The sequence below is a fragment of the Propithecus coquereli genome, unplaced genomic scaffold (assembly GCF_000956105.1).
Source record: "Propithecus coquereli isolate 6110/MARCELLA unplaced genomic scaffold, Pcoq_1.0 Scaffold2, whole genome shotgun sequence".
NCBI lineage: Eukaryota > Metazoa > Chordata > Mammalia > Primates > Indriidae > Propithecus > Propithecus coquereli.
In genome coordinates, this window is record NW_012144966.1 from 3,589,636 (window position 1) to 3,605,573 (window position 15,938).

The 15,938-nt window shown below is 33.6% G+C and overlaps 1 protein-coding gene across 1 annotated transcript in view; it reads left to right on the forward strand.

Annotated features, from left to right (window-relative positions):
- Positions 1-15,667, forward strand: part of RNF19A (ring finger protein 19A, RBR E3 ubiquitin protein ligase) — a 54,489-nt gene extending 38,822 nt beyond the window's left edge. The window contains exons 4-10 of the mRNA XM_012643626.1: positions 3,826-3,970; positions 4,984-5,146; positions 8,230-8,344; positions 8,851-9,012; positions 11,395-11,608; positions 12,663-12,806; positions 13,460-15,667. Coding sequence (XP_012499080.1) covers positions 3,826-3,970; positions 4,984-5,146; positions 8,230-8,344; positions 8,851-9,012; positions 11,395-11,608; positions 12,663-12,806; positions 13,460-14,150 — 1,634 coding nt within the window. The 3' untranslated portion in view covers positions 14,151-15,667. The remainder of the gene's footprint in view (positions 1-3,825; positions 3,971-4,983; positions 5,147-8,229; positions 8,345-8,850; positions 9,013-11,394; positions 11,609-12,662; positions 12,807-13,459) is intronic.
- The last annotated feature ends 271 nt before the right edge of the window (positions 15,668-15,938 follow it).

Here is a 15,938-nt window from a genome sequence, read left to right on the forward strand (position 1 = left end):
TATTGGAGTTTCAATCCTTTTTTGAAAAAATGTTTTTCTTGCTGATCGTGACAGAGAAAATCTTGAAAAATACAGAAATTTATTAAGAAAACAATTCACATTCCTACCAGCAGTGTACTGAGATAGTCATCATGTACTTTATGCTACTAGAAAAAAAGTCTTATTAAAGTTTAACACAGAATAGTCAACATTTAATACTTTATGCAATATACATGGATTTTCATACTTTTTTTTACTGACTGACTTGTTTCTGTTTCCTTTCCACAAGATTGGGGTGGAATTAGTAGTAATTTGTAGGTATGGGTCCAGAAGCAGTTTAGAGAGGACCTGAATATACCTAAACTGTCCCCTGAAGAGTCAGCAGTAGCCATTGGGTAGTTCACTTGGAAATTATTTCCCTCTCCTATAACTGGGGGGTGGGGATGGGGGTGGGTATTTATTGGTTACAGGACACACAGTCATACAGAGTAAGAGAAAATGGACTCTGGAATCAGACTTCTGGATTCAAATCCCATATTCTTCTCTTATTCTTTGTGTAAGCCTGAGCAAGTTAGTTGCCTAACAATACGTATGTCTATATGGTTGAAACATTTTCTGGCTCATAGTAAGTGCTCTGGCTACCTGAGGTAGAGAAACTTAGAGAAACCACAGTCACCCACTAGAAATTCGAGTATATCTGGACTACTAGTAAGTAAAAAATGACTGAGAGATAGCTTTTGTTATTTTTTTTAAAATAAACATAATGATTTAGTTATCCAGATGAATATTGGTATTCCTTAAAGTAGTCACCATGGGAAATTTTATGTTTATTTCAGCACTGTTATGCTTGGAGTGCCTTATTGACATAACCTTTAGATTATGTCAATTTAATGTCAGTTTTATTTGACAATTTGAATTCTGAGAATGACCAAGAGTTCTTTTAGAGCTAAGTCTAACAGCTAGAGTATTATGACAGGTGAAATCATTGGTTTGGGGTGGTCCAAAGTAAGAGGTCACTATATGATCATGAGAGTAATTTTTTTATATAAAGTAGCTTTGAAGATAACTCTGAACAAAACATTGCCAAATGACTTGAGCCAAACAGTAGCATTGTTGGAATAAATAATCCCAAGGTGATTATTTTAAAAATAAACTTCAGTGGGAATTTGTTGCATGTTTGTTTAAAAATCTTATAGTTCTAAAAATTTAAAGTGCATGCGTTTTTACCTACAATGCTTCAAAAATCAAAGCTCTCAGAACAAATGGCTCTGTGATAGTTTCTTTTGATGTAATCTGTAAAGAATTAAAAATTTGAATTTGGCTTCTCATGGACCTGTAAGAAGAGAAAAAGGAAAGGGAGCTACCGTCCAAAATAGTTTTATTAATCACTGTTATTCCAGATATCTTGGTATTCTTCGTTTCCCATTATTATGATACATTGAAAAATTGGTTGCACTTTTAATAATAATTGGTTGGTATAATAATAATATTGATTGGTTATTTCTTTCTAATCAGTCACTGAAGATAAGTGTATGCTTAATTATAAAGGTACATTAAATAATTTATGTTATAATGTTTATGTTTGTCTTGAAAGTGGTAACAGTGTTGCATCCATGTGAGACTCTTATAACTACTAGGGGTTGTATGCTCTTGAAGTTACATTTTAAATGAACCACAATTTTTTATTACTATATTTTTTCCCTTTTATAAAAATATAATATTTAATGGGCTCCCCACCTCCACCCCTATGTCCTCCTACTACCACCCTAAGACATAACCATTGTTAACATTTGAGAACATAGTGTTTTGTAACCTGTTGCTTTTTCTTAGTATGGCAATGATCCATATTTTAACAGTAAACAGAAATATAGTAATCAAAAAAGACAGAAGCTTTGCCAAACTCTTTATATAGAAGTCTTTTTACTGTCAAGGAACCTAATTGACGCTTGGAGTATGGGGGATTAGTTGACCATATAATCGGCAAAGCAATTTCATTTAGGATTTTTGCATTATGAGAATATTTAGCAAGAAATCATCATCATATAGTGTGCACAGTAAATTTTTTTTCTAATTTGTTAGTTTGAGGAAAGAGACAAAGCAAACAAAACAGCCTTTCACAGATAATAAGTATACAGAGAATGAATAATGTGGGTACTGATACATAAAGAGACCTATCAAAAATATATCCCTTATGGTGTTCTCTAACATGAGATATTAGCATATTAAAAGGCTGTTTTTTGTTTCTGGAACTCTAAGAATAAATGGGGATATTACCTTTCAGTTTGTTCCACATATTGCATGGATCAGAGCCAAAGCTTGCATGTATTGTATTTACTCCCACCTCTAATTGAGATATCTACTGTTTGAAAATACTTTAGAATGAGAATGAGGAAGTTTATCAATTAACCTGCTGCTTAAGCAGATAGGATTAGCATTTCTTTAATTTGATGTACTAGATATTGTATCAAGTATAAAAGCCACCTGTTTTTTCATTCATACCCCGGTGTTTAAAAATTTTAATGCAGACTTTTAAGGTTTTTGGATTATTTAAATCATGACTTATGGATATTTTTAATTTTTATATTCTAGTAATTGTCATTTTTCTTGATCTGGCTGCATAGAGTTATCAGTTTGCTCAAAATTCCTTGATTTGTTAAAATACTAATTGTGAGCATTGACCAGTTCTTAAGTTAGAAAACAGCTCTGGCTCTAGAAGAAGTGCTAAGGAAACCTGAATTCACTGATAAAGCACAGGTAAAATTTGACTATAAAACTTGTAGAAAGGAGAATAGAATATAGCTTAATGCTTATAATGTAATAAATTGGAACAAATACTTAAATTCAGTAGTTAGCACTATAAATATCTTTTCTAAACTGTCTGTGTGTAGTTAGAAAATATAGCTGGCTAATAGTAACAGTTCAAAATAGTTGTATAATTTGAGGTAACTCTTCTTCTGTGTCAGTGATTCCTAAAGTTATATACCACTTGATTTTACCTTGGCTCCGTTATGCATTATAACCATACTACTATACAAGGAACATACACTCACAACATATGAATAAATGAGTGAATAAATAAATTAAAAGGACAAAGACAACTAATTAAAAACAGTCATGAGCATAACTAACAGTGGTTGCCTTTATTCTGAAACTGTTTTCCATGGTTTATAGTGTTTATAACTACGTGACCCTTTCTTAATCTCTTACCTCCTCCCTTTTGTTCTGGGTACTGATTCTTTGCAAGGTCCATATATCTATTGTATGCAGTAAAATACTGGGAAAAAACTGCTTTTCTAAAGATATCTGTATTGTTATTTTTACAATGCATATAGTTGATACTATTAATTTATAGTGCTTTGGATATAGTGCTTCAGATTAATATCACATTGTCACTCTCTGTTAGTATTCATTCACCGAAGGAATAGTATATAGAATATCCACACTTGAGTTAAGTGGAGATAGTTAGAAAAGTTCTAGAACAGGAAGTGCCGCTCAGGGAAGACAACTTTATGGGGTCAAGACAAAGACAAACTTCACATAGTTGACAATTTGTCTAGAGCTATCCTTAATTTTTCTTTCTCTTTTTATTCTTTTGTTATTTTTTGTTATCACTATTTTACTGCTATGTTTGAAAAATGTTTATATCTTGCAGCTTTAATGTCAAATATATTCCCTTTCTCAGAAGGGAAAAAATACTTTATATACTAAAAACAGAAGGTTAAAGATATCAGTTAACAAACTATATACATCTTCAGATTTTTTGGCAGTGCTGCAATTGATAATCTACTAGAAATTATTTTTAGACCAGTTTTATATATTTACGAGGTCTTTCTATGTTCCTAATAGCTGATGATATAAAGCCATGTCCACGATGCGCTGCTTATATAATAAAGATGAATGATGGAAGCTGCAATCACATGACATGTGCTGTTTGTGGCTGTGAGTTTTGTTGGTTATGCATGAAAGAAATTTCTGATTTACATTATCTAAGGTAAGTTTATAGAAGGAATTATTTATGTGTAAATATAATTTTATATTATAAGACAAAATAACTCTTTCTGGAGAAAGTGTTATCCTAAGCATTTTCAAACTTGAGATTTATAAAATACTAAAAGGGATTGTTTTTATCCTTGTTACGTATTTTTTTCTTTTTTTTGAGAAAAGGTCTCACTGTGTCACCCAGGCTAGAGTGCAGTGGCATCATCATAGCTCACTGTACCTCAAACACCTGAGCTCCAGTGATCCTTCTGCCCTCAGCCTCCTGAGTAGCTGGGACTACAGGCATGTGCCACCACATCTGGCTAATTTTTAGGTTTTTTTTGTAGAGACAGTCTTGCTGTGTTGCTCAGGCTGATCTCGAACTCCTGGCCTCAAGTGATCCTCCTGCTTGGCCTCCCAAAGTGCTAGGATTACAGGCATGAGCCACTGTGCCCAGCCTTGGTACATAAATGTAAAAGGAATCAGATTATTATGCTAGTCATTTGGAATTAATATCTTGTCAAAAATACAAAATGGAGATTTCCTTTTTTTGTTTGGTGTTTTGTTTTTTTTTTTTTTTTTTTTTGGTTAAACTAGAATGCTAGTATTTAATACCCTATGTAATTATGCTAGGTCATAAATATTTTCCATTTAATTTTCTCATATATAAATTTCCTCATTCAGGCCACAAAATGAGTTTATGATATAATCAGATAATGCCTAACATAGGGATAAAATAAGCATGTTTTGCATTAATTTTTCTCTTCAGAAACTAACTTAAGGTCTTGAGGGTATTGGAGGACTAGGGATAAATTTTTAATGTGAATCACAGTTATCAGTATCTTAATATAATTTAATAGTGGACCTTAATTTTTTGGCTTTTAATAAACTCAGAATTTAAAGAAAGGGGGGGAAGAGAACTCCTAAGTACGAGGTTTTTTAATAGTAATTGCTTTAGCATATTGTAGCAATTTGTTGTGGTGATGCTTTACAGCTGTTACTTTACATTATAATTTTTCCTGTTAGTCCATCAGGATGTACTTTTTGGGGGAAGAAACCCTGGAGCAGAAAGAAGAAAATATTGTGGCAGCTGGGAACACTTGTTGGTGCTCCTGTAGGAATTGCTTTAATAGCCGGCATTGCTATTCCTGCAATGATTATTGGCATTCCTGTGTATGTGGGCCGTAAGGTAAAATGCATACTTCCTTGTTAGTTCATTATCTTATTCTAAATCTTTAGGTGTATTTCTTTAGTATTGAGTTTTTGCGTTTTTCTATTTGTTTATTTGCTTTTAGACAAAGGGTATTTTTAGTTTCTTCAATATTAAAAGTTACTATTTTTTCAAAAGATAATAAATTTTCAGTGTTTAGCAAGCTTATATATATGCATAAAAAGCAGACTTGCTTTAAAATTATCTGAATCTGAAAACTTCAGTACATTTGCCATATAAAACCAAATTTAAGGATATATGCCTGATAGTTTTCTTACAGATACATCCTTGTGAAGTCAGTTCTGTGAGATCTTTTCAATAAAAGTAGCTAAATAACATATGCCCTCAGGCAAAGAATAATTAGCTAATTCTTGAATTATTTCCACTTCAGTTCAAGGCTTTTTTTTCTCTTGGACTACTGCTATTAATAAATATGCTGTTTTGTAGATTATAACAATCTTGTGAAAGTCCAATCACCAGTATTTATTAATGACCACCACTGGTTTGTGATTGATGAATTATAAGCAAATAATTCTCTTTTAAAGGGTTAATGGGATAATTTATGAAGTCCTAAGAAGTCTGCTGCTGTCTAAATTAATAAAATCTCAGGATTGTTAAGTAACTTTAGAAATTATCTCATCCCAACTTTACACCCAAGCAGAACAAAGAATTGAAATTTTTAAAAAGGAAACTGATGGTCATCAACTCATGCTGTGCAATAGGTGTTTTATGTACTTTGACTCATTTTAACCTTACAGCCTGGGTATTTTTGTCTCTAATTTATGTGTTAGAATATTGAGGTTTAGGTAAGCATATGTAATTTATCTTCAGTTACAGTGGAAGAAGTAGAACTGAAATTTGAACCCAGATGCATGAATTCTTTATATAAGTTTCCTGATAAGTTTCATAGCCATTTGGGAACCTCAGCGATGGGGAATGGACCAACTGATGAGGCAGCTTATTCTGTTGTCAAATGGCCATTAATTGTTAGAAAATTTTTCTGTTGAGTAAGAATCTGTTTCCCTTTAAATTGTTTCCTTTAATTTTATTTCTGACTTTTGGGACCAAACTCAGGATAAAATTGATTTTCTGTATCACAGCCAAATTTTTTTATTCAACATAATATTTATAATCAGAAAAATACTATATACTATTTTTTAAAAATTAGTTTTGGGACTGATGACATATACATAGATATTTATAAACCAAATATTTATTTCAGAAGGTTTTGAGTGAGTAAACCTAAACTTTTGAAACATCTCAAATAGATTCATCAGCAGTGAGCTTGAATAAAGAAAAAAAAATCTCAAATAGAATAGCTGATTATAATAATTTTCATGTAGTTATCCAAAGCAAGGCTTTGCTGAAAACAAAACTTGTTTATTCAGATACTTAGAAAGGAAAGAGAGACTGTTGTACTGCACATACCTACAAATAATTTATAGAGGAGAGATTATTTACCTCATTGTTCAAGTCTTAGGTGCAGTTACAAGTCTCCTTTTTTCAAACATGTACCCAAAGGGTTACAAGCTGACGAATTAGTTTTCCATTGAAACAACGTTCTGTGGTGTTTAGGTCTCCCAGCCAGCCGAGGAAAACCTACTAATAGTCAATAGAGTACCCAAAAACTGAGCCTTCATTTATAATAAAAAATAGAAAATGTGGCAAAAAATAGTAAACAGGAAAAATTAAATTGAACTAGAAATAGTGAGTGGGATGATGTGATCACTATAATTGAACATTGGTGCTTGAGGTTGAAAAATTTTCTGGAAGACGCCTTTCTCTTGGCAGCCTGCCTTTGTAAGTCTGCTCCATTAGTTTGTAGCTTAGGCTTTTTTCTGCTTCAGTGCTGAGTTTCCTAGGAATGGGACTGGGAAGGAGCAGGAGTTAGCTGCGGTAATGAAGGATAACAAAAGATGCCTTGGGTAAGGTCTGCTATCTCTGCCTGTATGGACTGCGTAGGGATGTGAGGAGGCTCATTCCTTGGGAACACAGTCAATGCTGGGAAACAGGATTCTGACTATGAAGTAGACATGTTCCTGTCCCATGCATGCTTCGCCCACCAACTCCAGTTTCAACACTTTCATTTATCCCATAAGACTCATTGTACTTTACAACCTTCAAAATAACCACAGAATAATAGGTTATTTTATTGTCTCATCTGCAATATTGTTTATATGTCAAATATTTTAGAGACTGCTTACACACATTTGAAGCTGTTTTGAATCTGTCTTGAAACAGAGGGGGAAAATATGCTTTATTAGCGTGTGCAAACCATGAGAATAAAGATACCAAGCTATTTCCCAAAGTTTATACAGTACCTCACAGGCCACTTTTGTAGTGATACATTAAATTCTATTTATTAACACCTATACTGGGCAAAGACGCCAAGTAGATCCATTTCCTGTCCTCTGGCGGCCATTATTTACTCTCTTTTTTTCTTTCTCTACCCCTTACTTTGAGCTATAAATGGGAGTGCAAGATTTTTAGTCATTTGTTAATATTTGTCTTCATAGAAAGGGATCTGAGAAAAAATTATTCTATTTAGTGATAATTTGTTTATTAGAACTTTTTAAGATGAATATTTTAAAAAAGTTTGTGGAAACCTCCCCTAGGAGCCAATTTTTACCATTTAAGGAATCTTATTTAGAAATAAACCTGTGGAATGTTAAACTTCTTAGAAGTATACTGTTAGTGAAACATCCGACTCATAACTGTTGAAAATAATATTCTTAATTTCTTCTTCTTTGCTCGGTACATGATTATACTCCTGTTGAATAAAATTATAAAGACTCGTTTTACTCAAGATTTTTAAAATTAAACACAAAGTAAAATCTGTTAAATCATTGTCTTCTTATGAAAGCAAAGTATTAATAAGGAGCTAATTATTTGGAAGAATGTGGTTTTAAGAACAATAGTAGAGTTACTTTGAATTAGGACACTCAACTATGAAACTGTATGAGAATCACTTTAAACTTCTGGCAAATGTATGTCTGTTTCATCTAAATATGTAATATATTTTCTCTTTAATCCCCCATCCCCATTTTTATTTTTAATTCAAGATTCATAATCGATATGAAGGCAAGGATGTTTCAAAGCACAAACGGAATTTGGCCATAGCAGGTGGTGTAACATTGTCTGTGATTGTATCTCCGGTAGTAGCTGCAGTGACTGTAGGTAAGAAAATGCTGAAAAATACTAATTACCTCGAATTTTATGGAGTTAAAGTTTTGTGGAAGGAATATTTAAAACAAAGTGTTACATTGTTGTTAACTATAAGAGGGTTACATTTTTATTTATTTAAGGACAATTTAAGTTGAGTCTATAGGAAATCTCTCGTTGATTAAAAGTGTTACAGACTCAAGAGCCTAGCCTTAGAGTAGTTAGTAAATTGTTAATGGTTATTATCCTTTTGCCCCAGATACAGCACTTAAAAGTTTACATCTCTTTATCTTTTTTTTTTTTTTTTCCTTCTTGTGTGTGTCACCTAAAAGTGTGAGAGCGTTGAATTTGCTTGTGTTCCTTAACAGCTGGATAAATCCACTTTTGGCAAGTGTTCCAGCCAAATTTTCAGAACCCTAGCACTTTTCTCCTATACACCTTTTCTTGAAAAGACTTTCTAAAACTCACATTACTGTGATTTTTTTTGTTTTTTTATAATGACTAATTTAATTCCTCTTTAGGTATTGGTGTTCCTATTATGTTAGCTTATGTCTATGGCGTTGTTCCAATTTCTCTCTGTCGAAGTGGAGGTTGTGGAGTCTCAGCAGGCAATGGAAAAGGAGTCAGGATTGAGTTTGATGATGAAAATGATATAAATGTTGGTGGAACTAACACAGCTGTAGGTAAGTCCATTAAGCAAAGGAAGAAAATGTGTTTATTAATAGTGTAAGTGGAGGGGAGGCCATAGATAACATGCAAGTCGGAATTTCCATTGCCCTCCTTTTTACTAGGCCTCATAATATTCATCCAGAAGTACATCAGTAAAATGAACAGATGGTATATGGATGGTATATGGATGGGGTATAGGGGATGGTATATGGATGAAGGAAGGTTGAATAAGTCTAGGTAACCTAACCTCTAATGGAAATATAATGTCCTGGAAATCCTAAACTTTTCATCTTAAATTTTGCCTAAAACATTACAAATCATTAAGAAAGAAAAGGACATGAAGAGAAATGCAGCTCCTAAAAGAACTACAAATGACCAATAAATAACTTGAAAGTATCTTCAACTTGGTATTATTCAAAGAAATATGAATTAGAACAATAACTAGCAGAGATTAATGAAAAGGTCTTTATAGACTTCCAGTAGTAGTATAAGTTAAATCTTTTTTAAAAAGTGCATGTTCTATATTCTGGCAATTCTTGTTATAGAAATTTGTCTTAGGGAAGTAATCAGGCAGATGTGTAAAGATAATGCCTACTTCTTTACCTTCTGTTCTCTCTTGAACTCACCTCAATCAGATTTTTGTCCCTACCATTCCAAAATTTTATCTCTGCCATTGACTAAAGCAGTTATCAGTGGCTTCCATGTTACCAAAAATAGTGGTCAATTCTTGGTCCTCATCTTAATATAACAGTACACCTGACATGGTAGACTGTGCCCTCCTTCTTGAAACATTTCTTTACTAGTCTTCTGGGAATCCATTTCTTACCATATCTCCTGGCCACTCCTGTCTTCTTTGCTGATTCATTTTCCTCTCCTAACCTCTAAAAATTTGTCTCCTGGGCTCAGTTCTCAAGGTAACTTTTCTTATTTATCTGTAATTTCTCCTTTCTCATCTATTAATATTAAATAACATATAGACTGACTTCTCTGTAAATTTATATCTAGGCTCAAACTGTCCCCTGAACTTCAAACTTATATGTCTAATTCTCCTCTTTAATCTGCACTGGAGTGTCTGACAAGGTTTTCAAGTCTAACTTGTCTACAACCAAACTCTGCTCTACAACCTGTTCTTCCTCAGTCATCCTCACCTCAGTAGGTAGCTTCCTTTCTGTTCTTCTTGTTGCTTGAGTGAAAAATCTTCACTTCCAGTGACTCCCTATTTTCCCTTCATATCCTATATCTGATCTATCAGCAAATGCTGCTGCTTCCTTCAGTATTTAGCCTAATCTAACCTCTTCTTATCCTCTTCACTGCTATTCCATTAGTCTGAGCTACTGTCCTCTTTCCTGGATTATTGTAATAGCCTCTTAACTGACCTGTCAGCTTCTCAGCTTCCACTCACTATTCCACAGTGCAGCCATAGTCATACCGCTAAAACATGTCTAATCATGTCTGTCTTATACTCACAACTTCCCCAGTGGTTTCTAACTGTATTGGGGGGAAAAAATCCAAAGTCCTTATCGTGGCCCATAAGGCCCCACATGATCTACTCCAACAGTGTCTCTGAGTTCATCTCTTGTCACCCTCCTATTTTATGCTATCCTTCCTTGATTTTTGAGGATGCCAGGCATGCTCCTACTTCTAAATTTAAAATTCTCTCCACCTGGAATACTCTTCCCCAGATCATTTCATGTGGCACACTCCTTCACTTTATTTGAGTCTCTACAAGTGTTACCTTGTCAGAGAGACCTTCCCTGACCACATCATATAAAATGGTATACAGATGTGCATGTACATGAACTTTTCATCACTCTCACTCCCTTTTACTCTGTTTATTTTTTTCCTCATAGCATTTATCACCATATGATTAGGTATATAAGCAGGAACTCAGATATCGGCACAAATAAATGAATCTTTCAATAGAACACGTGTATAGAGTACTATATGATTGGAATATTAGATTGATGTTAGCAGATTTTGTAATAGCTGCAGACGAACTGTTATGTAGAAATCAACTTTTGGCCCATTCTTATTGACCTAAAGAATAATAAGCCCTTTAAATAACACACTTATTGAAAACTATTGCATAATTTTCCTCCAAAGTCAGCTAAAATTTTCAACAATCAAGTTCTTTATAAAATTCCTAAATCTTCTGGATTTTAAAAAAAATTAGTGACCACTTAAGACAGGTTAGTCCCCGATCCAGCTGTACTCTCTGAAATATTTCCCTTTACTCTTACCCAAAGTTATATGTCCTTGACTCCAGATATCTTTTCCATTCCTGTGTTTTATACTTTATATAATAAAATGTCTTATCTGAAATCATAGAGGAATTTAAGAAGGGCAAATTGATAATCATACTTACTTCATAATTACTTTGAAATATTTGCATTTAGATACAACATCAGTAGCAGAAGCAAGACACAACCCTAGCATCGGGGAGGGAAGTGTTGGTGGTCTGACTGGCAGTTTGAGTGCAAGTGGAAGCCACATGGATCGAATAGGAGCCATTCGAGACAACCTGAGTGAAACAGCTAGCACCATGGCACTAGCCGGAGCTAGTATAACAGGGAGTCTGTCAGGAAGTGCTATGGTAAATTGTTTTAACAGGTAAGAAATAGCAGCGCTTTTTGGTTTGTATTTTTCTACCTTCTGTTAACTATAAATTATTAATTTGGAAAATTTTGAAAACAGCATGATGATTATATATAACCCTACTATGTCCGAGTTGAAAATAGTAATGTTTAAAACAACTTCTACCAATTTGTTCAGTGCAGTTGTCAGATTTTATGTTATAAATCATGCTGGAGCTGCTTCAGTGGATACTGAAAGTAAAGGCAGTACTTAAGCCTAGACCTTACCTTTGGGGGTAACAAGAGCTGGATGTTAGGAGATGGGACTCTGGCTGAGGCCTGGGGAATAAGTGGCATCAGGACATCCAGAAATGCATGAACTGTGGGTCCTTTTATGTATTAATGGTTACTTCATTTTCACCAAGTCTTTTACCAAAATAGCCATATAGATAGGTAGGAAAAATTAATGTGTTTTTATCTTCTCTTGTTTCCCCTTTGAGTCACTATTCTTTACTTCTGTTTATTAACTTTGATTTCTTTTAAATGTAGGGGACAATACATGAATTAAAAGACAAATTAGTAATATTTATCTTATTTTTAGGTAGTTTATAGAAACTCAAGTTATAGTGGTATATATTATTATCTCTTATTTAAAAAGTTAGATGTTATTTATAGAGCCATTTTTAATATAGTTGCCCAGGATTTTTTGATTTACTGATCTGTCATGTTTAATGGTTGATAATGTACTCTTTGTGTTTTGCACTGAAACATTACAAAGTACAACATCCTGAGTGAGAATAATGGAGCATATTTAAGTTAAAATCATTTGTGTCTTTTTTGTTTTATTCTGTTACTACCTTACTTGGCAGACAGTTAATTTTTCCCATTCCCTTTGGATGACTGGTACTATTCATTGTGCTGCAACAGAATTTGAATAATCAAATAAGAAGAAACAAACAAACAAAAATAATGGTTTCTAAAATAGCTTCTTGTTACTAGGGTTCTTAACTGAATTATTTAAAGATACATATTATGGTAGTGCTGATATTATGTATAATATTGGTTTTTATCTGATACCTCCCTCTTTTAAGATTGGAAGTACAAGCAGATGTACAGAAAGAACGGTACAGTCTGAGTGGAGAATCTGGCACAGTCAGCTTGGGAACAGTTAGTGATAATGCCAGCACCAAAGCAATGGCAGGATCCATTCTGAATTCCTACATACCATTGGACAAGTAAGGAAAAAATTGTTATAAAATCAGAAGTATTTTTAAAATTAATTTTAAAGGAATTATCCCTATCATTAGGCAAAATGATCATGAAAAATGGTTACCAACTATTAAGTTCTTGAGGAAAAGAAAACAATGAGATGTCCAGAATAGGCAGATCCATCTAGACAGAAAGTAGATTAGTGGTTGCCAGGAGCTAGGAGTGGGGCTGGGTGGGAGGGAAGAATAGGAACTTAGGAACTGGGTGCTAATGGGTATAGGATTCTTTTAGGGATGATGAAAATGTTCTGAGGTTAGGTGGTGGTGGTTGCACATCTCTGAATATACTAAAAACCACTGAATTATATACTTTAAGTGAATTTTATGGTATATAAATTATATTTCAATAAAGTTTTTTTAAAAAAAGAAGGTAGTGTAGTGCCTAGAATAGCATAAGCAATAAATGTATCTACTACTATTAAAAAAATTGAAGCATTATAAAAACAGTTCTATTTCAAATAGTTTTTTAAGTAGACTGTGTCCTGCATTAATATGTTCTGACAGCTTTTTTATAGTGTTTGAATTTTTCACACAGAAACCTTTCCTGCTTTGCTGTCATCTGAATAAAATTAAAAAGGAAATCAGAAATTATGTTCATATTTGTTACTTTTATGTTTCAGAGAAGGCAACAGTATGGAGGTGCAAGTAGATATTGAATCAAAGCCATCCAAATTCAGGCACAACAGTGGAAGCAGTAGTGTGGACGATGGCAGTGCCACCCGAAGTCATGCTGGTGGTTCATCTAGTGGCTTGCCTGAAGGTAAATCCAGTGCCACCAAGTGGTCCAAAGAAGCAACAGCAGGAAAAAAATCTAAAAGTGGTAAATTGAGGAAAAAGGGTAACATGAAGATAAATGAGACCAGAGAGGACATGGATGCACAGTTGTTAGAACAACAAAGCACGAACTCAAGTGAATTTGAGGCTCCATCCCTCAGTGACAGTATGCCATCTGTAGCAGATTCCCACTCTAGTCATTTTTCTGAATTTAGTTGTTCTGACCTAGAAAGCATGAAAACTTCTTGTAGTCATGGTTCCAGTGATTATCATGCCCGATTTGCTACTGTTAACATTCTTCCTGAGGTAGAAAATGACCGTCTGGAAAATTCCCCACATCAGTGTAGCATATCTGTGCTTACCAAAACTGCTTCATGTTCAGAAGTTCCACAGTTGAATCATATTGCTGAAGAACATGGTAACAATGGAATAAAACCTAATGTTGATTTATATTTTGGTGATGCACTTAAAGAAACAAATAACAACCACTCACATCAGACAATGGAATTAAAAGTTGCAATTCAGACTGAAATTTAGGCCCATAAATGCTGCAAAATAATTACCACTGAACAACCTTGTTTGGAGCTGGTTGAACTACATGCAACTACTTTAAGTTTCAAGTTGCCAGCAAAAGCCGGGTTTCATAATCATAATGCAGATACATTTTCTGTGTTCAGCAAAGCATTGTGTTCCATGTGGATCTCAATTACCAAACTATGAAATGAAGGCTTTGAAAGTGCATTATTGTAAAGATAATAAATCTTAAGAGCAAAGCATGTTTTGTGTATTTGCCACAAAACATTTCTTGAAGCACATACTTATGTGTATTTAGATAGAAATTTGGCTTAATTTATAATCAATATAAAGTACTAATACAGTTCTATAGCATTCTTATGAAGAAAACTTGAGGCTTAGGGATAAGTGGTTAGTGATATTTTATTGAAACCACTAAGGGATACTGTTTAAAAGAACTTCGCAGGTTACTCTCAGTATATGATACTCTTTGTAACATTTCTATTTATATCTGGCCATAAATTTCATTTTTTTTCTTCATACGCAATGTGGATATATAAAGCTTGATGCAGCCCATTTGCTACCATTTGGATACTTAGACACTTTGAGCAAGATTGTGGCAGATTTTGCACAACTTTGAAATAGAAATACCTGGTACTCTATATATCTTGTATATTGTTGATGCCATCTTAGAAGAAAAATGGTAATTAAGTACATTGACAGCAGTAAATATAATAGGATATATAAAACTGTAAAGTAAAATCCCATTAGGTTATAAGTATTACAGAAAAGTCACCTTTCCCAAAGAGGAAATTTGCACCCTGTTGATTCTTGGTGCCTTTGGGATAGACTGGGTTTTAAGGGCCTGGTTGTTTGAGGATTTTGCTGTATTGTTTTCCATAATGTCTTCTCTGGTCACCTTGGGTTATATAGAAAAATACAGCAAATAGATAAGCATGAATGTGATTAATAACAATGCTGAAAAAGTATTAGCCTACCAAAGACACACTCAGGCTTTAGTGAATAACTTTACATAACCTCAATTTTTAACACATGCATATATTCTTCAACCATGAAATCGAAGCACAGTGCAGAGCTTGTACCAAGTATGAAAGATCCACTTATGGTTGGCTATTTTTTCTTTTTCTTTTGTTTATGGAAGTTATTCAGCTGACATAAGCAGAACTCGGCCAAAATACTGCCTGTACTGTTAACTTCCTGTATAATTCACTTAAATAAAGTAGATTAACCTCAATGATAGCAGTTAAAATGTCCTATCTTATGTGTTTCTTTTAAGTATTACCAGTATGGTGCTACTGAGCATTTTCTTTTGATAAAAAGAAAAATGCCATGGGCTGCAGTCTTCTTCCATCACATTTGCTCACCAGGTCCATTAATATGCTTAAAACACTAGTGCCAGTTATTTTATTTGATAATGCTTATTATGGTATTTGTATATTTGTTTGCATTCCAATTTTGTTCGATAATGAGTGTGTAAACTGCATACGTGAAATAAATGTAAATACTAATGTATTGCTGCCTTTTGGTGTGTGCACAGATGTTTTTTTAAGAACAGGAATAGTCATTGGTCATGTGGTAGTCATAAATATTGCAAGCCATTGAGATGATTTTGCCTTCTGGTCTCAGCCCAAAGGGAAACATTTGCTGAACTTTTCAACAGTGTTAGAAACTATCCTTTCTCCATATCTAATTCCTACCTTTCTTTATTCATCAACATAATTTCATTTTTTAAGGTAAATTGGTTGAGTTTAACTTGAGTAAAAAGATCTATCATTAAGTTGTGAAAAGAGA